The sequence below is a fragment of the Hoplias malabaricus genome, chromosome X2, assembly GCF_029633855.1.
Source record: "Hoplias malabaricus isolate fHopMal1 chromosome X2, fHopMal1.hap1, whole genome shotgun sequence".
NCBI lineage: Eukaryota > Metazoa > Chordata > Actinopteri > Characiformes > Erythrinidae > Hoplias > Hoplias malabaricus.
This window is the reverse complement of record NC_089819.1, coordinates 16,680,436-16,707,376: the sequence shown is the minus strand read 5'-3', so window position 1 is coordinate 16,707,376 and position 26,941 is coordinate 16,680,436. Positions and strand designations below refer to the sequence as shown.

General features: G+C 40.0%; 1 protein-coding gene across 5 annotated transcripts in view; it reads left to right on the top strand.

Annotated features, from left to right (window-relative positions):
* The window catches only part of LOC136677480 (uncharacterized protein KIAA0825-like), a 121,743-nt gene that overhangs the window by 31,517 nt on the left and 63,285 nt on the right, over window positions 1–26,941 (top strand). For all 5 annotated transcript variants that reach the window (XM_066655038.1, XM_066655037.1, XM_066655039.1 and 2 more), the window contains exons 7-18: window positions 116–340; window positions 5,792–6,057; window positions 7,705–7,855; window positions 10,666–10,856; window positions 12,513–12,695; window positions 13,134–13,250; window positions 15,559–15,698; window positions 18,668–18,847; window positions 19,876–20,094; window positions 20,605–21,013; window positions 23,633–23,789; window positions 25,107–25,262. In XM_066655038.1, the coding sequence (XP_066511135.1) occupies window positions 116–340; window positions 5,792–6,057; window positions 7,705–7,855; window positions 10,666–10,856; window positions 12,513–12,695; window positions 13,134–13,250; window positions 15,559–15,698; window positions 18,668–18,847; window positions 19,876–20,094; window positions 20,605–21,013; window positions 23,633–23,789; window positions 25,107–25,262 (2,394 nt within the window). The remainder of the gene's footprint in view (window positions 1–115; window positions 341–5,791; window positions 6,058–7,704; window positions 7,856–10,665; window positions 10,857–12,512; window positions 12,696–13,133; window positions 13,251–15,558; window positions 15,699–18,667; window positions 18,848–19,875; window positions 20,095–20,604; window positions 21,014–23,632; window positions 23,790–25,106; window positions 25,263–26,941) is intronic.

Sequence of the window (26,941 nt, the reverse complement as noted above, 5' to 3'; positions counted from 1 at the left end):
CCAATAATCATTGTAACTCAATGTCTTAATAATTACTATTTTACCTTGAACAGTGAACATCCACGTTATTCTATACTGTATTAATCAATGATTCTGCTGTGGTATCTGTGTGTAGGCAGTGTGCCTGGAGTTTGAGTGGAGGGCTGCATTCAGGGAGCTGGTTCCTCCGATGGCTCACTGTGTGAAAGTGTTCCTGGAGGATGTGTGCACTAAGACCTTGCAGCAGGAAGAGATCACGTATACTTCCGGCTCTGCCCTCATTCCATCCGTTAATGTTCCCGTTCAGCAAGGGGCTGAGTTGACCTGTCCAGAGAAGGATGTACCCAAGATGATTGCTAAGGCAAGTAACTTATTAGGGTAGTTTTTATATGGCAACTTGTTTTATAACAAATTATTTTATTTAATATTACTTTTATTTAGGGTGATACAAATCCAAGGGTCTGGGGTCGAGGGTTCAAATCCCACCTCGGGTCTGTGAGGAGTTTGCTGTGTACAGATGCAGAATGAATGAATTAATTGAACGTTAAATCTGTGATAAAGTTAGAACCAACTTTGCTTAATGAATAATTATTTGTGTGTATATATTTATCATTGCTTTTGTATTAGTATAATTATAAGTAGTTAAACCAAAGTAATATTGACCTGTATTAGGGTATTATAGGGGCCATCCGAATGTAGCAAATCTCAGAATCAGAAATTTTCCTTTTATCCCCATTTAATATATTTAATAATCTTAACTTTGGATAAGGCCTACAATGATCAGCTTCTTTCAGTGGTGAACCTGCCTTTTACATTATACATCATGGCTCCTACATGGCTCCCACTCACTTCTCCAGTGTTGTTTCTTATCTTTTCTGTAGTAGTGGACATAGGATGGGTTCCATAGGATATGTCCATATCCACCTTTTCCCTGTTGACCAGAAATGTCTTGCCTCATTTTATCCCTCATTACAATTGCCCTGGTCCAAGAGCTGCTTCACCTGATCTTGTGTGGGGAGATTGATGAGCCATCAAAGCTTCTGTGGAAGGCCTGTGAAGAGGGCGCAGACTATGTGGTTTGGACCTTGCAGACTACTAGCTTAGAAAAAAAGATGGGTGTAAATTGTATAAAAAAGATGGGTGTAAATTTTATATCCCATTCAATATATTGGTTGGTGGGTAATATCTTCTGTGAAAATCTATCCGTATTATTATTCCAGGGCTGGGATTTTCAGTCACATACGTTATATTGTATTGTATAGTTATATTATATTGATTTTAACACTTTAATATTTACATCATTGAGCATTTGTTGATATTTGTGTGGGATGATATTCTGTTGCTTGATCTTGGAGTTCATAAATTGTGCACATTAGTGATACATTTTACATCTTTGAAAACATCGTCCTCAAAAGGTTGAACAAAATGACTGTTGCACATTTTGAAATATCAGAGCTTTTGTGGTTGATTTTAATTCTGGTGCTTTGATGGTGCAGTTGGTGCCCATGGAACCACATCACTAACAAGTGTCAGAATTTGTCCACACTCAAGACCTGTACAACACGTTTATGTGTAGGTCAGTGCTTCGAAATGAGCGGCTCTCCACTCAAAGGTTACCACGTGCATTTATTTGCATTCCCTACTGCCCTGAGACTCTCTGAAACCACCCTCCCCCCAACCCCCACCATTTTTGACACATATCACAGTGGACCATAAGCAGGCACATCATGCTATCACAGGACTGGCTCCAAGGTACAGCTAGTCCAAATGCATTAATGGAATCAATATTTCACACATTCATATTCATACATTCATGCCTGGGTTCAAATTTTCCACGTTGCAGAGCATCTTGCCCTGCATAATATTTGAGAGAACCATTTATCACCCTGAAACTGCACCCGAGTTATTGACCACCTCATGTTGACAATGGCTTCGCATCGTCCTTAACCTTCTGTCTTCTGGTGAGGGCCTGGAATTTAGTACCATTCAGAAGTATCTGTTAAGAAACTCTGAGCTTTTAAATGTTTTATAGCCTTATGGAGGAATAACCTTGCGGTGGCTGTCCTATTGGGATCCATATCTTTGATCTGCGCTAGTTACGGTTTCTCTGAGCCCGAGCAGCGGGCTTGAAAAAGCCATAAATCTCACCGACACCTCTTGAGTCCTCATCACCTTCAGTCTGAGAGAGCACAGAGCCTGAGAGTGTGTAGCAGTATACCTTCGCCCACCTCTATCTCACAGAACCGCCTGCGGAGCTCTTAACAGACAAACCCAGTTGCTTATTGACTCGGTTGTCGAACTGAACCATCATTTTGAGGCCTCATCTGTCCACTGAGTCTACTCACTTGGCAGGGGCCCATGCATTGCCGTGACCATTTTGCGGCCTGTTAGAATTGGAATTTTAAAATGCCTCAGACTTAGTATTATACCTACTAATACAACAGCATTTTTTACTTCTAAAATTTCAGACTGTAGTCCTCCTGTTGCACTGCATAATTTGTTTGCCTCCTTTCACCCTGTTCTTCAATGGTCAAAGGACCACCACAAAGCAGGCATTATTTGGGTAGTAGATATTTTGGGATGGTGGACTATTCTGAGACTAGTAGTGACCCTGAGGGGTTTAAAACTCCAGCAACACTACTGTGTCTGATCCACTCGTACCGTCACAAGCTACACGTACTGTCACTCTAGCGCTGAGAATGATCCACCACCCAAAACATACCTGCCTGTGGGGGTCCTGAAGATTGAAGAACAAGGTGAAAGGAGCCAAACAATGTATGCAGAGCAACAGATGGGTTACAATCTGTAATTGTAGAACTACAACATAGTCAGTGGAGCTGAAAGAATGCACAGTGAATGTAGAAACAAGGAGGCAGTTGTAATGTTGTGGCTGATCAGTGTAGAAATATTTGTGTTAATATTATCACGTGGATTAGCAAAATTGGAGAAATAATCTCTGTTCGTATATAAAGTGTGCAAACGCTTGGGTGAGTGTGTGATGCCCTACCGTAGACACCCTGTGTGTTTCCGCCTTGTTTCTGCATCCAATGATTCTAGGTATATTCTGTGACCTTGATGGAGATGGATGAAGCCATTAGCAGAAATGAATGAGTAAAGTAAAGGATATTTCTTAATATAGTCTATTTTTTAGTGTTTGGACGAGTGGTTCATTAAAATTGGTTTCTCAGTTGAGATCTCACAAACTTGCAGTACTTTAGCAGTGGCTTTATGTGATGCCACCTTTAGTGAAAGTTTCAAACAGCTCAAATGTGTTCAGGTTTTTTAGTGTAAAGCCAGTCAATAGGGACTGAGAACTGAGGAGGCTATTCAAGGTGGATCAGATATTTTAGTGGAGAAGTATGAAGTCACCTCTTGCTCGCTTGTCCACTGTCTGATTGATGGCATAGGGAGTGTTTCCATTTATACAGGCATTCTGTTATTTCGTACGTTCGCCGAGGCCTCAGGACGCGGTAACTCCCAATGGAAAAGGAAGGGTTGGAGCGTATGTATGGTGTGTGCGCATGTTTTACTGCTTTTGAATAGCCTGGCGCCATAACTCATTTCTATAGGTGTATAAATTTGGTGGTGAACTCGGCACATACACAGGCCTGCTCCAGTGTCGTTCCTGTTGATGTGCTTTGAATGAGGAGCACATGAGTGTGGATGAGGGGTTGGGAGGGGATTGCTCGGGAAGGGTCTAGGGGTGATATCTTCATTTTGGAGACGGGCGCATGAGGGGGGAGGAGGCAGATTGGAAGTTTTGTGTGCGCATGTTCAGATCCAAGGCTGCTTCCTTTTGCTGATAACCCTTAGGGGTCTTCTTTTCAAGTGAGGCGCCTCCTGAGGCACTTCTTTGCAGGTATAACACACATACACACACACTCACACGCGCACACACACATTCGTAATCACGCTCTCACTCAGGGCTTGAAAAGAGAATCCTTTCTCCAGGACAAATGTGGAAACATGAGATAAAGTATTGCTCCTCTTTCCAAGTGCCACAGGAGGGGAGTCTGCCAGACTCTGCATCGTAAAATGGTCTGGACTTTCTCTCACAACCGTATCTGCATGACTGATTCACTCACTTTAATACAAAGCATATTGAACTCCTTGTCCAGAGAGTTTTACTAATGTTAAAGTTGCCTCAACAGATAAACTGCTAACTTTTCTTCTGAAAGTGCCATTGGGAAGTAGATAAATCTGCTTGATGTTTTCATCTCTAGCTTGCATCTCTTTTTCTTTTTTGATTTATTTTTTTTTATAAATTATCATCCCTGTTTTTATGCATTTAACAGGTTATTGTAACATGTAGGACATTTTATTTATTCTTTCATTGTCTGTAACCGCTTATCCAGTTCAGGGTCGTGGTGAGTCCAGAGCCTACCTGGAATCACTTGGTGCAAGGCAGATACACACCCTGTATGGCTATCAGGGCACAACACACTCACATATTCACTCACACACTTGCACCCTATGGGCACTGCATGGTCAAGCAATGTCATTTATTCATTCATTATCTGTAACCGCTTATTCCTGTCAGGGTCGCGGTGGGTCCAGAGCCTACCTGCAATCATTGGGCGCAAGGCGGGAATACACCCTGGAGGGGGCGCCAGTCCTTCACAGGGTAACACACACACACACATTCACTCACACACTCACACCTACGGACACTTTTGAGTCACCAATCCACCTACCAACGTGTGTTTTTGGACTGTGGGAGGAAACCGGAGCACCCGGAGGAAACCCACGCAAACACAGGGAGAACACACCAACTCCTCACAGACAGTCACCCAGAGCGGGAATCGAACCCACAACCTCCAGGTCCCTGGAGCTGCGTGACTGCAACACTACCTGCTGCACCACCGTGCCGCCGGTCAAGCAATGTGTTTTTTTTTTGTTTTTTTTGGACAAGGAATGTGACATTTGTTGTCCATGTCCTGGATACATCTGTTTGTGGTGGCTCTTGAAGCACTTACTCCAACAACAGTCCACTTCTTGTGAATCTTTCAAAATTTTGAATGGCCTTTTCTTGACAATACTTTCAAGGCTGTGGTTTTCCCTGTTGCTCATGCACCTTTTTTCACCACACAATTTCCCTCCACTCAACTTTCCATTAATATGCGTGGATACAGCAGGGGGGTGTCAATGACTGCCTTCTGTACATCTGTCAAATCAACAGTCTTCCCCATGTCATGATACTGAATCAGACTAAGGGACCAGCTTAAAGGCTTAGGAAAAAGGTTTGTAAGTGTTTTGTGTTTATTCTAATTTTCTGAGATAATGACTTTTGGGTTTTCATTGGCTGTAAACCATAATCATAAACATTAAAATAAATTAATAAATAAACACTTTAAATAGATCACTCTGTTTGTAATTAATCTAAATAATGTGTTACAATTTTGAATTGAATTGCTGAAATAAATTAATTTCTCGGTGATATTCTAATTTATTGAGATTCACCTGTAGATATACATTACAGCTTCTTACTTACTTAAATCTTCATAAAATATTAGCTGTAAATAGTAGCAGCGCTAAGAGTGATTGAAGCTTTGGGTTGGGTTAATAATTATTATTATTATTATTTTTTTTTTTTTTGCTTTTTGTCTGTAATGTTATTCTTCTTGAACATTTATTCTGATCTTTCTTTGCTTTTGCTTGAATAAAACATTGTGAAGCCTCTAGATTTCCCTAGATTTAAGGTCATGTCCTGCCCTGTCTTTGTTTTTGTTAGTTTATTACTTTTGCTTGTTGTTTATCAGTTTGTTATACCATTTGGCAGTGTTTGTCAATGGGTCACTCTTTTTGCCTGCAGTTTTGTGCAAGTGTGCTGGAGGAACTGGACGCTCTCCTGCCTCTAGCTGTGGCGTGTAAGGATGACGTGCTGCTGCCTGTACGCTCCAGCTTTGTGGAGGTTTGTGGCCGAGTGACCTCTGCTCTGCTGACAAGGCTAGAGGAAAGATCAGGACAAGTGCCTGCCTCAGCACCCATCAAAAACCTCCCCACCCTACTGGCCTCAAGCTCCTACATCCAACAGAGACTCACATACTATGAGAGTCAGCTGAGGGACACAAACCGCATGTGAGTGACCCCTTTTAAAGAGAGTGGTAGGACTTTACATTTGTATCTTATTTTTGTTTTCTTCCAAATGGACAGGACTATGCTGCAGAACTCGAAACGGTAGCAACATTTGTGTAAAATGTTCAGTATTAATAGGTGACTATAAGCTTGTTATTTACATTGGCCATGTAGGTCCAGTGTGAAACTTCTTTGTAGTGGAAGCGTCTTTGTAGAACAAAATTAACTTGGACATGTCATTAATGTTAAAGGACGAAATGATTGAATGGGTTTTCCTGTCACTTTAAAGTGACAACTTCTGCTTAGAGGATGCAGACTAATCTGTTTAATACAATTGTCAAAAAACATCTCACTTTGTTTAAAATCTGTGCTTTTTGCCCTGTGTAATTTTTATAGGCATTTTCAGACTGCATAGTACATTTATGTTTGTAATAATCAGCAGCTGTAATAGGTTCTTTGAAGATGAAATGAATTAGTTTGATATGTACGTTTGTTATTATACTTCAGTTTTCAAAAGAGTACAACAGCTGTTGTATTTATTTTCTTTTCTTTTTTTTGGCTATATATTGGGATCATTACTTTTTGAACTTGATTTACATGGTTTCTTAATGATCTCTGGAAGGTCTGAAGTTTTCTTCAGTAAGAAACACATAATCTTACATGGCAAAAGAACTTGTTCTCATGTTTTATTTCATGTTTTCAAGCCCCAAAGGAAATGTTCAGCTTTCACTTGTTCCAGAACGTAAATTCATTTTGACATTTCTTAATATACTTTGTGTGTGCATTTGACAAAAACATCTGAAAATCTCAGCTCTGAGCATGAAGATTTTTGATATATCAAATATCGTTTGATTCATGCGCATCAGTGCAATAATTCTCTCAGTTAAGTTGTAGATTATCAATGTAAAGAACTTTTCTAAAAAGTCACTATATGTTTCATTCTCTTCCAACACTCCACCACTTGCAATTCAGAGCTTCATAAATAACCCTTTGTCTCCCCAAAGATGATAAAATATGTAACATAAAATGACATGTTAAAAAAATCAGCTCTGCCTGGAAAATGAACATGTAACTTATGCATTTGTACATAAAACCGAAAGGTATTTGTGAAGGTGGAGGCTTTTCTGGTGAGAGTTTTCGATTTATAGTTTGTCAAGCATGATTTTTTTTTCCCCGAGTGAGGCAGATTGTCAGGCTGTTGCCAGAAATACTAAAATGCCGTAATTGGATTGTAAAGAATCGGAGAGGGATCTGCATGAGCCTGCGAGTTCCTGACAGAACTATTTATCTATGGGAGGACATGTGTTTGTCGGAAAACAGATGTTAGCCTGCAAAGAGCCAAAGGGGAAGTGTGTATGTGTGTGAGAGAGAGAGAGTGAGTGAGGGAGAAAGAAATGAAAGACAGAAAAGGGGTGGGAGAGGCTGATTGTTTCAGACAGCACGTGTGGCCTCATATTTTTAGAGAGGGAGCAGGGATTAAAAAAAAGGGGGTAAAGAGGAAGTAAAGAGGTGGTGTATGACTGGCAGGTAATAATCGGAGCCATTTGCTGGTATTAATCACTTAGTGCCGCTTTGACCTGTACGCTGCAGGACTCCTTCTTGTATTTTTTTAAAATCTGGCCTCTGTGGCTTTGATGTGTCCGATTCCAGGGCTCTGACTCTGCTGCCCGTCCAGAGGAGCCAGGATGTGACTGCCGCTGTGCATGAACACCTGACCAGCTACTGCCTTCATGTGTGTGCCACCAGTATACTGCAGGATGCAGAGAGCCACTACTGGGCAGACCCCAAACCATTTTATGAGGTACAGATGGCTGTTTCTTTCTACTCTGTGATTTATTAAAGCAATAAGCCACAAGAGGCTGTGCATTAAAGTAAGTTTAAAAGTATTAAGTGGTAGAATCACTGTAATGCATTACATCGAGTGTCTATTCAATGAAGCAACAACAAAAGATATTGAAATACACCAAGGCTGGCCCTGGAGGCCTGCTATGTCTGGTGATATCTCAAGTTAAACACGTCCAATAAACCTTATTCATATTATATTTAATACATTTTTTTTTAATTTCTTATTATTTATAATCACAATACGTTTTCTCCCACAAACTGATGATAACAGTAGGCTGTGTTTGCCAGGCAAGCTATAATACACTTTCATTTAGTCTTAAACGACATATTACTGATGTGTAGGTGAATACGCAACTATTCACTGTAGCCCTTTAACTAAGCCACGGTGCAAAAAAGCCATTCAAATCAGTACATTGTTTTTCTCCTGTATTGTCTAAAACTGGAGGATGTTCTTGCATTGGCATGATAGAGTTAATGTTCAAAATCATCATCATCATTACATTTACGTTTTCAGCAGAGTTTTAAATGGGAATAACGAGAATGCTAAAGTAGATTTATAAATAAAGTCAGTGTGTTGTAGAACAGTCTGCATTATTGTGTATGTACAAACTCTCTTGAAAGAGCCTACATTGGGAAGCCTAAATCGACATTAGACTGAACCATATGTACAGGAACAATCCGTTACTGTGGTCCTAACCTTTTCCTTCATTAAGTCATAACCAGACAGTGGACACACAACACACCCTTTGGAGCTATGGGGCAGACAGTCCTGCTGTGTGCAGGTGTGAGACTGGCTGCCTGTGTCTGAGCCACTACTGACCCTTAGTCCAATTCTTTCCTTCCATTTCTTCTCTGTTTCTATCCCTCCATCTGTTTACTTCCTTCTGGTTTCATCTCAGGGGTCTGAACTGCTTAAGCTTTGTACCCAAGTGGCTTTTTCAGTATCAGTATCAGTATCAATTATTGGTGACAAACCATTAACCAAGAACCCTGCGAAGGTCCACCTCTGAATAATATAAATAATGTATTATCTATAATATTTTTATTGTTAAATTATTTTTACAAACAAATCAGGTAATCTTGGTTTAATTGATGGAATATTTCATATTATTTCAAATGATATATTTTTTTGCAGCTATCCAATGTTAGCAACTTAAATCTTTATGCCAATGAAACTTGAGTACAGATGTTTCATTTTTGTTGGACCACCCATCCAGATTACAGAGGTAGTTGGAGTCTGGATGTGTAATCAAGCTCCAGAGTTACTCTGCAGTTGGTTCAATGCTCACTCTGTGGTGAAGCTCGTCCCAGTCCTCATCAGTCCTCATTACGACATGTTGTACAAGGTTGTTAATAATCTTTCTTTGGTCACACTGTTTCCTCTCTGCCTGAAAACAATTAGACTCTCTCTCTCTCTCTCTCTCTCTCTCTCTCTCTCTCTCTCTCTCTCTCTCTCTCTCTCTCTCTCTCTCTCTCCCTCACTCCCAAATCAACTTAATGTTCTCCTGTTCCATAATGTTGCTCTAATCTCGTTTTTGTGGTGTATGTTTATGTTGGGTGATGTTCTGAAGAATGCTGAATGTTGAATGCTGATAGTTTCTCCAGGCTGGGCCTTCAAAGAAGCTTTGTACTGTCTGGCAGTGTGTCTCAGTGGGTGTGAGGTAGCCAGGTGTAGAGTGCAGGTGGTGTGACCATGAGCTTTTATAAAAACAGACAGGCCAAGTCTCCATCTTTCTTTATTAATCTTTTTGTTTTTCTTTTTCATTCAACTTACACAGTTCTGCTTGTATCTCAGCTCATGTATTAGGTACATTCTTGGGATTCATTGTTGGGATTGTTTACTCATGTAAAAAATATCAGACAGCATATAGAGAGCATTTTTGGATGGAATATTTTTGTTTATTTATTAACAGAGCAAAACAAATCTCAAAGCATATAAAAGTTTTAAAAATCGGTAGTATGTCAAAATGTAGCTATTATTTATCGTTTTCACCATCTTTGTTCACATACTATTTGCAATATAGAAATGACAGAGAAATAGTGCTGGGCAAATATGAGCACAAAACAATATCACCATTAATTGTACATTTTACCACGATTACGATTATTGAATGATTAATTTGTTTTTGTATTTTTGACCTTCATCGTTCAGTGATGAGTCTTGTACTGTAAATATGCTCCAGTATTAAACCTGGGATATTTTTTCTAATGTTGCTTGGAGCTTGTTCCTCTCTTTGAGAACTGAGAACTGTTTTTATTTGCTGTGTGATTGTGCTTTGATCACTGAAACTGTTTTTTCTCAGTGTTTACATTTGACTTCTTTTTGTTCACTGATTTCTTAATTATAGTCAAAACACAACACATCCAAACCACAGGCGCTGTGTTTTTCTTTGGTACGAGCTTCTCGAGTCACTCTGTCAGCCTCTGCGTTTAGGTTCCTTCCATGTGGTCACGTGATAGGTGCAGAATCATGTGACTACAGCTTGGTAGGGTGGTTTTAAAGGGACATTACGTAAACACACTGTGGGGACATAACAGAATAAAAATAATCGATATAGACACGTTTATGTCGATTAGAATTTCTGAATGTTGATTTAGTTTAATTTTCGATTAATTGCCCAGCCCTACAGAGAAATTAACCTGTACTACGCTTATGTTCTCTTACAAAGGCCTGCCATAATTTGGTTAATTTCTTGTGTGTCCTTGAACTTTCCTCCTGATCTCCTTTCGCTTTTGTTCCTTTTCTTGCTTTTCTGTATTCCACAGGGTGAAAGGTGTTCCTTCTCCATCCAGATGTGGCACTATTTCCTCTCAGGGCTGCGCAGTGACCTGTGGGGCTCCGTATCTCCGGCATTGGCTCAGCAGACCCTGTCTCAAGTGCTGGCTCAGACACTGGAACTCCTGCTGCAGAGATACTCCAGAGCACAGCCCTCCTACAAGAGAATGCCTCAGATCAGGTACCAGAGGCCGTCATTCTTAACTGTCCTTCAGATTCAGCTGGCAAATCCATCACACAAAACTTGGTCCTTCATCTGAGATATTCAGGATCTTTTGATAATGCTATACATTGTACATTCATGTCTATGTATTTATCTTCACTGGGCCATGTATAAAAATCATTATATGATTCCTATATTGGTAAACCTCTCACTTAAGTAACAGTTCAGCAAAAAAAGAATATTAAAATAAGAAATAAAATAATAATAATAATAATAAATAGTGCTGTGCAGTGCTGAGCTCCCAGTCAAAGGTCAGTGAAGAATAAGAATAAGAATTGATTATGAGGCTGTAATTCTAATTAATGTTGTAAAAATACTGTCTCACTTTGTGGTACCAATTAATTTCCCTTGTAAGCTGCATTATCCTCATAGTTCCAAACAAACTTTGGACACCACACACATTTTGGCTGATGAGTTACGTTTGGGGTTAAGAAAGTGATGAGCTATGGCTATGAAGTTTGGTTCATAGCACCTTCTTCCATGCAAGTGGCAGGTATGGAATTGTTGCATTGCATTGAGTAAGTATGCAGTTAAGGCTGATCATAATGCAAGGTGAAGGCTGTTACTGTAAAAGCAGCAGTCAGGCCACTGCGGTTATCAGTGCCCATCTCTGCCCGTATCTGCAGTGCCTCACGAAACACTAGCCTGTCTCTGTGGAAGGACTTAGCAGACAGTTTTGAATGCTTTAGTGATTGCACTGGTGCTTGGCCCCCGGGCTCAGTCCTGAGCTCCAGATTGGTGGAAGTGGAACAGGCTCTCTTTTGTTAGTGAACGGCCCCAGCCTGGCCACCTGGCTCCGGGCCCCTGTTCCGTCATGCTCCGTGGGGCCGGGCTCAAGCAGGCCTGGACCTTACTAACGCCTAACTGCGGGGGCCTTGTGTGCTGCATTAGCACATACTTAAAGTGGTTAAAGACGCTCTGGCTGGTGAATGCCGAGAAAGAGCAGATCTCCCAGAGGCTAAAAGGGAGGAAGAAGCGGAGGAGAGAAAGGTGGGGATGAATGGTTGAGATGGTTTGGCTTTTTTTTTTTTTTTTTTTTTTTGTGCTTTGCTGAAGGACACCCGGTTACAAGCTGCTGAATGCAGACCCAGCTCAGAGTCTGCCAAGCAGATGGGCCTTTTCAGCCTCTTTTTTTTCCTCTCTCTCTCTCTCTGTCCCTCCATCTCTCACTCTTTCTCTCATTCTTTATGCCAGCTTTTCTCCCGGCTTTCCCTTTCCTTTGCTATTTCTATTTTTCTGAACCTCCTCTGTATCCCCCTTTATTTTGTGTTCATTTTGTTTGGACAAGCTTTTTGTTCTTCTTTACACTGTCTCTCTTCTTTTTCCATCTTTTTCATTACACTCGTTTCTCTCACTTATTCCCTCTTTCTCTCTCTAGAACATGTTCAAAGAATGTGTTGTAAAATGGTCGATGGGATTTGATGGGGATCTAAGTGAGTATTTAGACAGAGCAGACCTACAGTAAACACGTAACTCTCGAATTTAAAAAAAAAACATTATTTATTATATTCATCCTTTCAAACCGATTGTTAAAAGACGTTACATATCAATCTTACATAACAGTTTAAATAATGTTTGCTTTTTCTCTGACCACCATTGACCTCTCTATCTCAGGGTGGACATCACGGCTATCCTGCTGTGTGTGGAGGAGCTGATGTGGAGTGTCTGTGGAAGTGTAGAGGAGCTGGTCAGCTCAAGCCTGGACTCAGGAAGCTGGGTGTCCTGCATCCACAGCCTGTGTAATCAGCTCCTAAGTGTCTGTGTCATTCTCACTTCTCCCCTACCACAGCTCTACAGGTAATGCAGGCCTGGATTATCAGATTTTTGCTGTGAAAGCAAATATGAAAATGATTATTATAGATGAATCCTGATATAAAAAGAAAGCTTTATTTTAGACTACCACAAAATTCTGATAGCATAGGAGTGATACTTAACTTACCATTTAGCAAACGATTGCTACAGTGATTCAGCCATACATTTTACAGACTTTTTACACATTTTACTGTTGTTTCAAGTCTTAAATCACATGATTTAGCCTCAACTTCTGATTACCATGTTAAGCTAAACCAGTTATTTATGAAGCATACACTGTAACACATCATACAGGCAAAAATATTATATTGCATTCTCAGTTTAAAGATTTCCATTCACTTTACTACTGTCCTTTTATTTTATTTATTTTTCAAATACAGTATTTTCACATTTTCAAATTGATTTGTCTCCTTTTTTATTTAGTGCTTTTCAGAATAGCTTTAGTGAGGGGAAATCGAACACAGGAGAAAACAAGAGCAGTCCTACTTTTTTCTGGCTGAATGTAATCAACCCTACGACCTTCCCACAGGAGCTAATAAGGTACTTTTGTTTTTAACAGTTGTCGTTTGAGTAATGTGTACTAAATAATAAATACATAAAGAGAAAAATAATAACCCACTAAAACCAATCTTTAAATTGAGTATCAGGTCTGACCTCTCACAATATAAATGTAGTTTTAAACCCATCTTGCTTGGTACATACCAAGCTGAGAAGTTATCTGTCTTCCTTAAACTATGTATTCAGTGCAGATAAACACACACAAGTCATGCATTACTTTAAGCAGTCCCCCAAGCTTCACTGAGCTAATGCAGACCAGATGCTGATGCCACTGTTGGTCATGCTGTTTATGCTGATGTGCACTGCAGCTTTTACACGTGGGGTGTGAAAGTCTGAATCTGAACTGTAGGAGGGCTGAGAAACTGGGGCAAATGTCAAGTTCATGTGACATCACCCTCCTCAAACATCCCCCCACCCCTCCACCCCGTCTCAGTGTGATATTGCTGAGTGTCCCGATCTCACAAATCATTGGCCAACCCTACTCCCATTGGCCTTAAAGCCCTGAAATTAGTTTAGTGTTATTACCTTGTAGATTTATTTGCGCCTTGCTCTGTTTGAGGCTCCCTTGTGTTTTGCAGACGGAGTGTTGCCAAAATCAAATGGACACAGACTCAAATCAAATTCTCCCCACATCTTTCCAGAGCTTGTTTTGAATATGGATGCACAAATAGGAGATTGTCTGGACTGATATAATAAATGGACTTTATAGGTATTAAAAACTATAATTTCCATGCAAAATACCGGCCACCTTAAATTTACTGCAGAGGCTTTGTGAAATCGTTGTTCTATGACAGTTAATTTATTCAACACTAACACACTTCAAATAATGTGATAATGATAGTGAGGTCAAAACAGACGTTTACATTTATTTTTTTCTCCCCATGGTGTTGTAAAAACCATGGATGGACACATTTCTGTCTAAAAATGGGTTATAATTTGATACATTTCCAATGCATTTAATTTTGAATATTGTGCTCCGGTTTCCTCCCACAGTCCAGCAACACATGTTGGGATGTTAACTGGCTTCTTAAATATGTCCTAAGTGTGAGTGTGTGAGTGAATGTGTGAGTGTGTCCTGCCATGTGATGAACTCATTCCCTCTCCAGGGTGTGCTCCTGCCTTGACCCTCGTGATTCCAGGTGATGTCCAGTGACACAGCGACCCTGAACTGGAGAAACTGTTACAATGTACTGGACAATGTTACAGATGGTTACAGAATTAATGAAAAGAATGGGGGGAAGAAGTATGCTGCACTGTGAGAGTGCTGAGGCTGTGCTTTAGGGTGTGTGAGTAAGTATGGGCACAAGAAAAAGAGAAAATCTGACCCCAAGATTCATTCATTATCTGTAACCGCTTATCCAGTTCAGGGTCGCGGTGGGTCCAAAGCCTACCTGGAATCATTGGGCGCAAGGCGGGAATACACCCTGGAGGGGGCAACACACACACACACACACACACACATTCACTCACACACTCACACCTACGGACACTTTGGCGTCACCAATCCACCTTCCAACGTGTGTTTCTGGACCGTGGGTGGAAACCCACGCGGACACGGGGAGAACACACCAACTCCTCACAGACAGTCACCCGGAGCGGGAATCGAACCCACACCCTCCAGGTCCCTGGAGCTGAGTGACTGCGACACTACCTGCTGTGCCACCGTGCCGCCTGACCCCAAGAACTGTTATAGGGGTTGCTGAATTTGTAGATATGTGACATTGTCAACTGCCTGTGCCGGACTGAAGAATAGTTTTCTTTTCTCAGACAGTAGAGTGCATCATGCCCTGCATTTCTACAGCCAGCTCTCCGGTGTCTCACTGATTCTTGTGTGTGATTTCTTCGCTTTCACTTGCGCTCAGAAATAATTTAAGCCTGTAACCAAAAAAAAAGAAAAGACCTCACAGTAGTGTGTCAGCACTGGGTGTAATTTTTAATCTCAGCTTTACTCAAGTAGAGTTTGGGATTGTATAAAGACGTACAGTTATTCCAAAAGAAAAATATGCCTGTGGCTCCTTTCTGAAACTTCTTTTTCGTTTGGAATTCCTCCAAACACTGAACACACTCCCCAGAACTCACTGTCATCCCCGTTCCCACGTTTGCAGCTTTAATGAGCAAACATATTAGACATGAGCCGGCAGAATCGCTGAAGAACTGACATTTAAAGAGGTGCCTGGGGCAGAGTTACAGTACATTTTGTGTTGAGCGTAACTAGATGAAAGAGTGCGTGTGCGGGTACAGATTCTTGTTGTCGGATGGCTAAACAGATTCGTTTTTGTCTCTGCTGCAGGGAATGTGCGGAGAATAAAGGCTCAGCTTTGTGGCTGCTGAAGCTGGTCAGTTCAGGTCCTGGCTGCTGTCCTGTCCTTGTCCTGAAGGCCATTCTGCACAGTGACTGCTTACTGCTGCAAATGCTGCTCTCTTCCTCACGTAAGCCTGCCTCACTCAGTCATACAGTTTGGATGAATAAAAGGGACATTTATTTATGTATTCCTGAATGTTTATAGACACTCCTTATAGTGATTTCAGGTGCATTGTACTGCCCTTGTGATTGACATAGTTGTTCATTTGTGCATGTGTCATCTCCATTAAAAAAAAAGCATAAAATGTAATGAAGCCCTGGTGCCTTTAATTCACATGAAATATGATATTGTGGTCACTGTAAAAATATTGTGTGGAACACTGCCCATGAGGTCCATTGTAAAGGTTGAAAGATTAATACGGAATTGTGCTCTAATAGAATATTCTAATGTTATGATATTTTTTATGGCACCTGGAATTTTACAAGCTTTGTAGTTAAAATAGTGGCTTTTTTAGGTTTTTGAGTTGAGCAGGTCTTTCTAAGCTTTTGAGGGTTCATTTTGTGTAAACAGCCATCGCCACCATCATCATCACCCTCATCATCACCTCTGAATCAATATCGCTTTGTAATAAACACCCATTTTTGCGTGGGGAGCAAAGTGAGTGACCTTTAAAAATTTGCCTCCCCTCTCCCTCTCCACTCGGAAAAGTGTAACCTTTAAAGACTGTTATGCGCTTGCACATTAATTCCCATTATATAGATCTCATTAATAACCAGGTTGAGCTGTGAGGACGTCTGCTTCCGAGCTGTGATGCGAGAATCACAAAGCCGTAAATCAACATGCTGAGGCTTGCGGCCTGGCTAATTAAGAAGAAACACAGTGGCTTGGTCATCCGCCATGTAAAATCATGCTCTGCTCTTATTGGCTCGGGTCACGTTGTCACTGAATCATGGGTGACGAGACCACAGCATTAAAATATGGTGACACTTCATAAGTACTTGAATTTTCTTTATACATTTGCAATGACACAAAATATAAAAGATTAAGGAGTAATGTAGAATTGTTTATGGTGTAAATATGAAATGGTGCCACCACTACCTTAGCAATAAAGGGTCAATGCATTTTTTAATACAAAAGTACTTACAGGTAAAGGTCAGCTAAAATTTTGCAACCAAAGTCATGTTTGTTGTCCATATTTTGCTGATCTTTTTTTTGTAAAGTCCAGTCTATGAAGGATGCATTGCTAGGAAGATGTTCAGGAGATTATCAGGAATAGTGACACTAAATGTTAAAAAAATGCATCTCATATCTCATCTTCCTCTTCCTTAAGTTCACACAGATTTGGCTATGTGGTTTAAAGGACAGTATGACTTACTGTGAGCTATAAAAATGAACAAAACTTCACTATGTTGCTGGGTGCTGCAGGGGAGGTGGAACTTACACAACATCCCTGTTGTCCAAAATAGCTGTCATTAGCATTCAGCTACACCATGACATTTTGTACTTCAAAGTATCGTGTCCTAAATCACATCAGTAATACAGCACAAATTTAATGAAGACCTAGATGCAGTTTGAATTGGTTGTGAGCAGTTGTGGTGATGTATTTATGCAGCTATTAGTGTAACCTTCGTAGCTCTGAACAAACATGACTTAGCTGATCGGCTAAACCTGGGGCAAGAGTGACACTTATGTGACAAACTGGCCTAATTTTAAAGAAGAAGAGGATTCTTAGATGAACCTTAAAATATGCTTAATGTTTTAGTAAGTCGTCTCTTTATTTTAACTAAATGTTTGCTTGCAAACAATGTTTCTTTAGAGATTAATTTACAGTAATAAAATAATATGTCTGACTGCAGTGAAAGTGCTTTTCAAAAATATTACATTTTATAAACTTTATTTGTTACGATATATATTTGTAGAAGCATCAGAGTTGAAGGTTTAATAATGGGCACTTTTAACATTTAGAACGCCTTCATTAGTGACTGGGTGTAAACTTCATTATTATTTCATAATAAAAGTGCAGTCACATGACATGCATAGAATATAATGTAGGTCCTGGCCCCATACTCCATCTGTCTGAGTTCTTCCAAGGTCTAGAAAGTAGAAGTAGTGGGCACTGCTGCACACTAATAAAGTCACAGTAGGTCAAAAGCTTTTGTTGATTTTGCCCCTGAAAAACGGAAAGCATAATCGATTGCTATCAGTTCTTTCCAACGCTTATTAAGCCAAACAGAATTAACAAACTGCATCCTTTAATGTGGCAGGTAATTTGGGCCTGTCATTTCAAAAGAGTCCAACATTTGTCAACGGGTGCCCAAACGGCACCCCGCTTTCCATCAAAGATGCTCAGGGAGTGCTGCATTTCATTCACTCGCCTATTCAAATGCCTGTCATCTCCTACAAGGGAGACTGACAGTGGAGAAAGAAAGCAAAAAGCAGGGTCTTGCTGTTGCTGTCTCCAGTCCTAAAGGACTCACAGGACTTCGACAAGGACATTTTGTCAAATTCCTGATCCCGTTGTTCGCTGTCCTTGTACACTGGATGTTTATCTACAAAGTCAGATGGGCCGCTGTATCCGTATAGACCCTTTTGGTCACTCTAGCATGTTTGGTTTATGTGGCCTTGCATTTTACATTAGTGTGGTACGCTTTTAAATTATACCCTTGCACTAAAGTAAAGAGTAGGATAGTTTTTCTTTCTCTGTATATTTTGAAATCACATAGTATTGTCAGGGTGTACTCTTACTATTACAACTATTACAAAATAATAACTGTTTGTATCTACTATTTATGTTTTAAAATTATTCCTCTTGATAATTTGAAGAAAATTATTTGCTGTCTTTGTGTTCATATGAATACAAGGGTGTAAAGGAACTCTCCCACCCTCTTTGATATGCCTCACATAATTAAAGCCGTTGTAAAATAAATTGCATCGTTCTAGAAATTGAACTATAATAAAATGCTACAATCCATTTCCAAATGTACGTTTTTACACATGCTTACTGTCTCTACAAATGTCCCTACTGAATTCATATAGGGTCCATGTTGAAACATGTTGAATAGGATGTCAGCTGACTTTTTTGTTCTGTATTTTCAGATCTATGTCTGGACAGTGAGGCTGAGGTGTCCCCTGAGGCGCAAAGGATTGCTGCTGAGTTTGTGGAAGCTGTTTTCACCATCCTGTCCTCCTTAAACAACATCCCCAAGGCTCTGGCTCAAGCGCTGGAGGGATACCTGGATAGAAGACACCTATGGGATCACTTTTACAGTTTAGCAGGTACAGTGAAGGCATCGACCCTTTTCCACAGCGCACTCGAGTCGGGTTCAAAAAGTCATGCATCTTGTGTCGTACACTGGCTCCTCATGGTCCAGTTCTAATATCATGTTCCCTACTGTGTCCCCAAATTGCCTCAGTATCAAATCTGACCAGCAGGCTAGTTGGTGGCCCACGTGACTAGAGGGGACTGATCATAAATCAAAGCTGTAATTAAACCTTCAGCTGTCTCTTTGATTGCTTATTTATTTTCACATCCATTTTAGCCTCAGCTCTTTTTTTACCCCTTTCTATAAAAGCCGCTACATGAATATTTCCTGTTGCGCTAATGGTTAGCACGTTGATTTAGCATACCGAAACAGAGACTGCAATTACGGCCTGACACTTTGCTTTTGGAGCCGCCTTTGATTCGGGGGTTTAATCTGGACTCCTGTGGAGCCAGAGCACTCGTTTTTGTGTTTTTATTACATGTGAGGGGTAATTATTGTTGCATAAATTAGACAAATGAGAGGGGGGGCTTGAGGAGAGAGGGAGAAGGAATGTGGGTGCAAGTGCGCCATGCTTTTCTCGCTTAACTGAATGTTCCTGGAGGCGTAATTGGCTTAATTGCTGGTCGGTCCCACTTCAAGAGGACCAATGAAAATCAGTGCTGGAACAAAAGCATCTATGATGAGCTTTGTTTAGTACCAGGATTTATCTGTGTGCCATTTAGTAAGTGAAATAATTGGACTTGTCAGAAATGCCAGCGAGGTTATTTGCTTAACTTCAAGCTTTTGTTAATTCAGCTTGGCATCTTGGTATATTTTGACATCTCTTGCAAATCACAATATGTCTGAACAAACCCAACTTAAAGAAATTCCTGAGAGGACACGGATCTCTTGTTTATGGAAAATGAGAAGCTTGATCAGTCTAAAATGATTTTGTCATGCTATAAATAAAAGTACAAATTGCTCATTCAAATGATTTATCATAGATGCAGATGAATCAATAAAGTTTACCCAAGACTAGCAAATGAACTTTTATTTTGACAGACACGGCCAAAGAAGCTCCTCCACTGTTTAGGTGTATCCGAGCTGTCATATCCAAACCCATCAGCAGCCTGATAGGTCACTTGGTGAGCATGATGCAGGTGTCTGAGGACCTCTCTGGCCCGCTGCTCAAGCGGAAGCTTCCAGAGAATTTACTGGCCAAAATCCCCAAGGAGTGGAACTACACACCTCAAGAAGCAAAGTCCAGGCACACCAGCAAGAGTGAGTAAAGTCAAATGAAATTTGATTTGGGAAAGAAAAGAAAGTACATCTTTATCTTTATTACTGCTACTATATGGATTGACTTAACTCCCAGATCCATAATTTTGGTTATATTCGTTTTATTAATGGAGTTCTATACAACTATTCATCAAAGCTGTCTGAAGAATTAAGCAGAATTTCCCATGATATCTTTTAGCTTTTGATTGAGCTACTGATTATATTATTATATGAGTAAATTATTTTGACAATTATTCGAGTCAATGAAGTTTTAAGGAATTTAAAAAACTGGACAATAACAATGGATGTTTCTGTTGCCTTTGTATACCCCTGTTTTTGTGTGCATCCTCTGGGCTCTGTTTATTACGGCAAGAGATACCCATACGAAACATTTAACTTTTCTTTTATGACCAACATAGAAACTAGCAGCTAAGTGTTTATAATTCATTGAGAATGCCTCTTATAATTCTTGACTTACCTTGAACATGTTCCTATTTTCCTCCATCTCTATAGGCAGCATTGTTCTGGCCATCCAGGCTCTGTCCTTCATCTTCACACATCTCCCTACAGCCGTAGCTTCACTGCCACTGCCCATTCGTTTCCTCTTTTGCGTGGCTGAAAAGCATCTGTCCCAGTATGCCAGGCAGCTGAGGTCCACAGGCCTGCTTGTCTGGTCCTTGCTGGGCTGCCTGTGCCACAGTCTGGAGGACGGAGAAACCCTGGAGCAGGTGTCTTCTCAGTCCCTGGAGCGAGGGGCCAAGGAGCGGCTTGCTCTGCTCTCTGAGTGTCTGCAGGTCAGTTTGGGTCAGCAGAAGGGAGTTCCCAAACCCACCGTCCACAAGGTTCTGCAGGGTCTGGAGGAGAAGAGACCCAAGTGGAGTGCCGTGCAGCTGCAGAAAACACGCAAGCTCTGTAGTGAAAGGTGAGGACACACTTGAAAATAATAACGCCATATAAGAAGCACTTTTGATTCCCAACGTGATCTTCGTGGACGCCCACAAGGTCCCTCATCACACATCGGAATATATTTAAGCATGTTTCAGTTTGAGAACAATTGCCCTACCCTAAAGAACCTTTTCATGGAGGGTTCTAAAAGCCATTTTTAAATCAATATATAAGTGTGAAGAACATTTATTAAGTATGAAACCTTCACATAATATAAGGTTTCTGTAGCAATTTTTTTCTTCATCCCTAAACCCATTTGGAACTGCCTGCTTTAAATTACATTTTAAAAACCCATCTCAGTAAAGAAACAACTTAACACAATTATAAATTCATCAGGTTGGAAATTCACCTCTGGGGATTCCATTCCGACAACACATATAAATATATTCATTAACGTGTTCATGTTTAATTCCATTTGCCTAAGTGGAATCTTGACTTTTGCTCCGACTTCTGAAGTCCAGTCATTTAATCAATGACTGGTCTACATTCCGGAAAATTGCACTTGAATCCTATTTGAATTTCATGTTGTGCTTATCGTGAACCATGACCCTCTTGCCGTCATTTCAGAGAACACAAGCTTGATGTTTTTGGAGAAGTGACATCCATACTGTTGTTGGAGAAAACCTGGAACTTTGACAAAACAATTTCTTAATTAGCTTTATCAAAAACGGCTTAACGTCATCCTAGATATGGGAAAATAATAGGTAAATTACTGCTAGTGTTCCAGGAAATGTTGTTTCACATGTGACAGGAAAGACAGTGAAAAAAGAGACAGGGCAAAAGGGTGGATGCGGTAAAAAAAAAAGAAAATGCGAAGAGTGATTATGTATCACCTGTCTCAGTCAGTCAGAAGATCCATTACTATTCATTAAAATAACCTTCACATTCCAGCACTGCTTGTGTTGTAAACAATCAACGTACAGTGTGGCTACAGAGAGTGGGGTCCCTAAAAAAAAAAAAAAAACTCCCCCTTTTTTTCTTGTTAACACACACACACATGTGCACACATACACACCTCTGTAGTCTCTTGTCTTTGCAAAGTAATTTGTAGAGGAGAAGATGATTGCTCTCCATCATGGTGACCCTGGCAGGGCTTGACGGCATGCATACACAGATGAAGATGAATGCAGTGGATTGCGCCGACGGAGGGGGGTGTTCTGCCTCTTTCAGGGCACATTGGCCCTAATGACGTGATTGATAGCTTGTCCCGAATCCACCGCTCCTCTCATTAATCAAGCCGCTGACTGGATCCAATCATTTGCTTCACCTGCACACTGATGGACAGGGAAGGATACGCAGGGCCCAGGTGCTGACACCAACGCTCAGCAGCCAGGCCTTCTCAGGACCCGCACAAGTTCCTCTCAATGTCACCACTGCTAACGGCCATGTGACAGCCGCCACAGCCACTTCACAACCCGATTACTAAAAACAAAAGAAAAGAAAGAAAAGGAAAAGAAAAACAATGACACCAGGTGGACCAAGAGGAGGGTGTCCAAAGCGAGCACTACACCCTAAGGTTTACGTTGTTAACCTGTTAACCTCTTATAGCATGTTCACTAGCTTTATTGTCAAAGAGAGGGTGAGGAGTGGAGAAAGCACACAGTTTAAAGGTGCCAAGGCAAATGAGACCGTAAAGGTGTGCTAAAGGTTTTGTATTTAAATAAATAATAAATTAATAAATAAATCTGTGTCTACAGTGGGAAGCCATTGTCTGACATGTCTAGTTTTTTTTTTCTTTGTTATCATCTAAGCATGTCATCCTATCTCATTTTTGGAGAATTAAAAAATGAACATGGGCATGCCAGAGTTATCCAACCAGTGGACTTTGAGGGTTATAATGCAGTCCCATTATTGCCATTTTCTTCAGCTTTCTTCAGGGGCAGCATGTGTACCATGAGAAAAGTGTCAGTTATTTTTAGGTTTACATCAAGGAACATAAAAGGAAATGAAAGCTAATGTCAGACATTGAGGTTTAGGTGCTAGCTTTGAAACACCTTTTTTCTTCTCTCTTCCCACCTTTTTTTGTGAAACAAACAAAATAATTACAACAGGTGTGCCACGAGACACATGTGACCATGAAAGATCCTGGATCTTGAGATTTATGACGTTGTCTTGCTTACACTTGCACACTTGGGCTAGCTTGTTTGTCAATGTTTAAGCCTATTGTTTTCTTCCTGTTGTAATTATTTTGTCAGAAATACTTTACAAAAAGGAGAACAATTACTGCAGGTGTAGTGGAAGATTTTAATGTTTTTTTTTTGTTTTTTTTATTTATTTATTTATTTATTTAAACACTGGTACTGGAATTTTACACAGGAAATTAGCCCTGGATCTTGAGGATTATGAAGATAACCTGATCTGCATTCTCATCTGTTGTCCTGTTTGTTACCAAATGGGAAGCCTCACAGTAGTAGATGTGGAAAAAAAATTATTTTCGTCACAGGAAACATGCAAACATTTCAGCCTTGGTTACACTGTTAAATTGTCCTTGCAGTACCCATCTGATAGCAATTTATAGAGACATATTTCTCATACTGCATAAGAAAGGAACACAGTTCATATTCTCTCTCTCACTCAATCTCTCCCTTTCCATCAGTGTGTTTGAGCGGGAGGAGAGTGGACTGGTGCAGGAGAGAGGTGGGCCCACTGAACCACCGGAGCAGAAAATGTGGCCGGAGTTATTGGTGCTCTGCCAGGGAGCAGGTGGCATTCAGAACCTGCGCCAGATCCAACACACCATCCAACTCAATGAGGTGGGCCTGAGAAGTTTTTCACTAAATAATTAGCCTAGTGGTGCACTCCAAGACAAAATGATTATTTATTTTATTCATTTTTATTGTTTTATTCTTCAAGCAAAATTATAAAATTCCGAAAGAAACTAATTTGATGGACATGCCAAATATATTTTCGCCGCCCAAAGAAAAGCATGTATATCAGTTTTTCTTGACTTTTAGTTTTCAACATCATTTGAACATAGCAGCTGTCAGTTGTCATTATGAATGGACCAATAGAAATGCTCCAAAATATTTATAAGACACAGAGAAATCTTAATTATGAAGCTTGAAAGAAGTAAAAGATGACAAATAGAGCTTTTTAAAATTAAATTATACTAAATTACTTAATATTTAAGAAATTGTTTAAGAAACAAATAATGATTGAATAATTTATAGAAATATTGAAAAAAAAAACAGTGAAAAAAGTGAAAAAACAGTGTTTTATTATAAGGTTAAGATAAATTATAAGTAAAGTTAGGGTTTGCAATGACTTTGCCAGTATACAGGCTGTGCCCAGAACTCTTATTCTTAATTATCCTCATTGAAAATTATTTGGCATCATATTATTAATGAAAAGAGATTATAAATTACTATGTGTTCCAGGAAACTGTGTCCCATAAATGAACATCTTTCCTATGTGGCTCAATTACTACAGCCTCAGGCACCTCTGAGAATACTAAATCTCCTAAAGCATCTCACATATGTTTCACAGATTAGCCATTGTGGTGAAAAGGGAAAGAGAAAAACTGAGGGTCAATATGTTTCTTTACTGTATCTGAGCATACAGTAAATCTTTGCAAATGATGCACTATTTAAGAGTGTAGATTTGCTGAAGTTTTATTTCAAGTTCAGTTCTTGAGTGACATGCTTCTTTGTGTCACATCTATACATATCTCTGTCCTCTTCAAATGTCCTGCTTCCAAATCCTATTCTAGATAGACTGATTAATTTCTACCATTGTCAGGCCAATTACTTAGGGAATAGAGAGAAGAGAAATGTCCATTATGTCCAAAATTGGATATGTAATAATTGTGGAGTAATTGTAGAGATGTACTCATTTGTCCACTGGTGTGTTCAATCGGTCTGTAGAGATTCCTGTTTAATTTGACCATATTAATGGGTGGTTTTTGAATATAGTCTAATAATAATGTATGTCTAGACTAATCCAGGTTTGGGTGAACTTTAATATATATGCCCTTCCCATTTCCAAAACTTTACAATGGTGATCCTTTCCTCAGAGAAAGGATATTTTTTTCACTTACTGTTATCTTTCCAACCCCCACCCCCGTTTCATAGGGTCTGTTAAGATCTAAGCTAGAAGCTGCTGAAGACTCAAGTGAATCATCTCCCAAGGAGCATCCTTCAGTTCAGTTCAGCTCAGTGGCCAGTCTGTTATGTCCGTTCAAACCCCTCTTCCAATTTGACCACATTGGCCATGCTAAGTTTGATCAGGTTAGTGTCTGTTTGCTTTTCCAGTGTCCAGAATTGTATAAACTCCTGTGCACTCAATGTTTCTTCTGAAATCTTATCCCTTCTTCAGGGTTATAACAGCACTCTCATTCCCTTTGCATTTTATTTGTCTTTTTGGACTTGAATTTAATTTTTCTCCCAAATTTATAGTGACTGATTCCATCTGTCAGCTAGGTTTTCCAGATCACACTATGCTACCAGGTGGGAACCATCTTGAAGGTGAACTCATACTTTCTCTAAGACATGTGGAAGCAGCCACTATACATTTTCAACATCACAGCATGCTTGAAGGAGAAAATTAACTGTCAATTCCTATAAAAAGATGTACTGTATACTCATTGCTATTTTACTGAAGAGGGGAATTGGGAGCAGTGAGTTCAGAGAATAGATGCCGTGAACCTGACTAGAATAGATGACTTGAAGAAATGTGTTCAAACTATCAAAACCATAAGGCTTTTGACTGGTTCTGCATATCTAATTTTACAGTTAGAACAGTTAGAACATGATTGGTCACATGTCACTTGGTTTTGTGCTTTTCGAACACAGGATCAGACATTTGAACCATTTAGAATCCATGTTTCCTTTTCTTTCCTGAAAGGCTTTATACTAGATCTTGGAACATTGCTGATAAGATTTGAAGGCATTCAGCCCAGAAGCACCACAGAAATGAAAGAAGTAAGTCACTGATTTTGGAGGAAACGCTCTGGATCATAAAGAACAGACTTATGGCTGTGGTGCTCCATGTTCTCACTGCTCCTCAACCCATCTAGTTGATGCTGAGAATTGGTCATGATTAGCCTAGGCTTATGCAGGATTAGGATGCGCCAGAACATTCAATTCTATTTACATTGCTATTGTGTTGAGATTTTACAAGCTCTGATTTAACACCACATCGCTCAATGATGAGTGCATTTTGAACAATTAGAACACAATTAAAAAGCTTAATATTGGACGTAAAATTTGCCATCTTCCTATAATTCACACCATGTGAGATTTTTTTCCCTCTAGAGACTTTAAACACATGTCATTTGTCTGACGTGTCATTGCCTTCAACTTTTATTTAAAGCAGTTCATTTATGCCATGAACTATTTCTTGCCTTTTTTTTTTCTTCATGCTCCAGTGAGCGAGTGTAGCTTTTTCCTCAAGGCCACCAGAGTGGAGCTGGCAAGGTGAACGGCAGAGAGGAACCGAGAGGCTTTAAAGTGCTTTTCTGGGATGAACTCTCCCAATTCTCCGTAGGTCGCCTGGTCCCACAGCAATATTTTAAATGTGGAGGGGAGACAAAGCTAAAAAGCTGGGGAAAAAAAGGTTAAAACAGAAAGCAAAGAGAGGAGAAACTTTTGAAAGTGCTTAAAAAGGTGAACTCATCAAGTACAACATGGCTGTGAATGAAAAATAAATAAATAACGAAACCTTATCCCTTGTGGCACTTGGAAGACGTCATTTATTGAAGTTTTAATTACGAGATATCTCAGTCTCCTTGAACTTCTTTGGGCTTTGGGTTGAAGGCAGGAGATTTCTGCTCTTGTGTCATGAGACGTTGCCTTGAAGGTCAATAAGTGAAAGACATCTTTAGGAGTAGAACTTTGCTTTTATTCTCTTTTTGTCTGTGCAGTTTTTTTATGCGTTTCCTAAGCCCAAAGGCTAATACTTCAGCTAT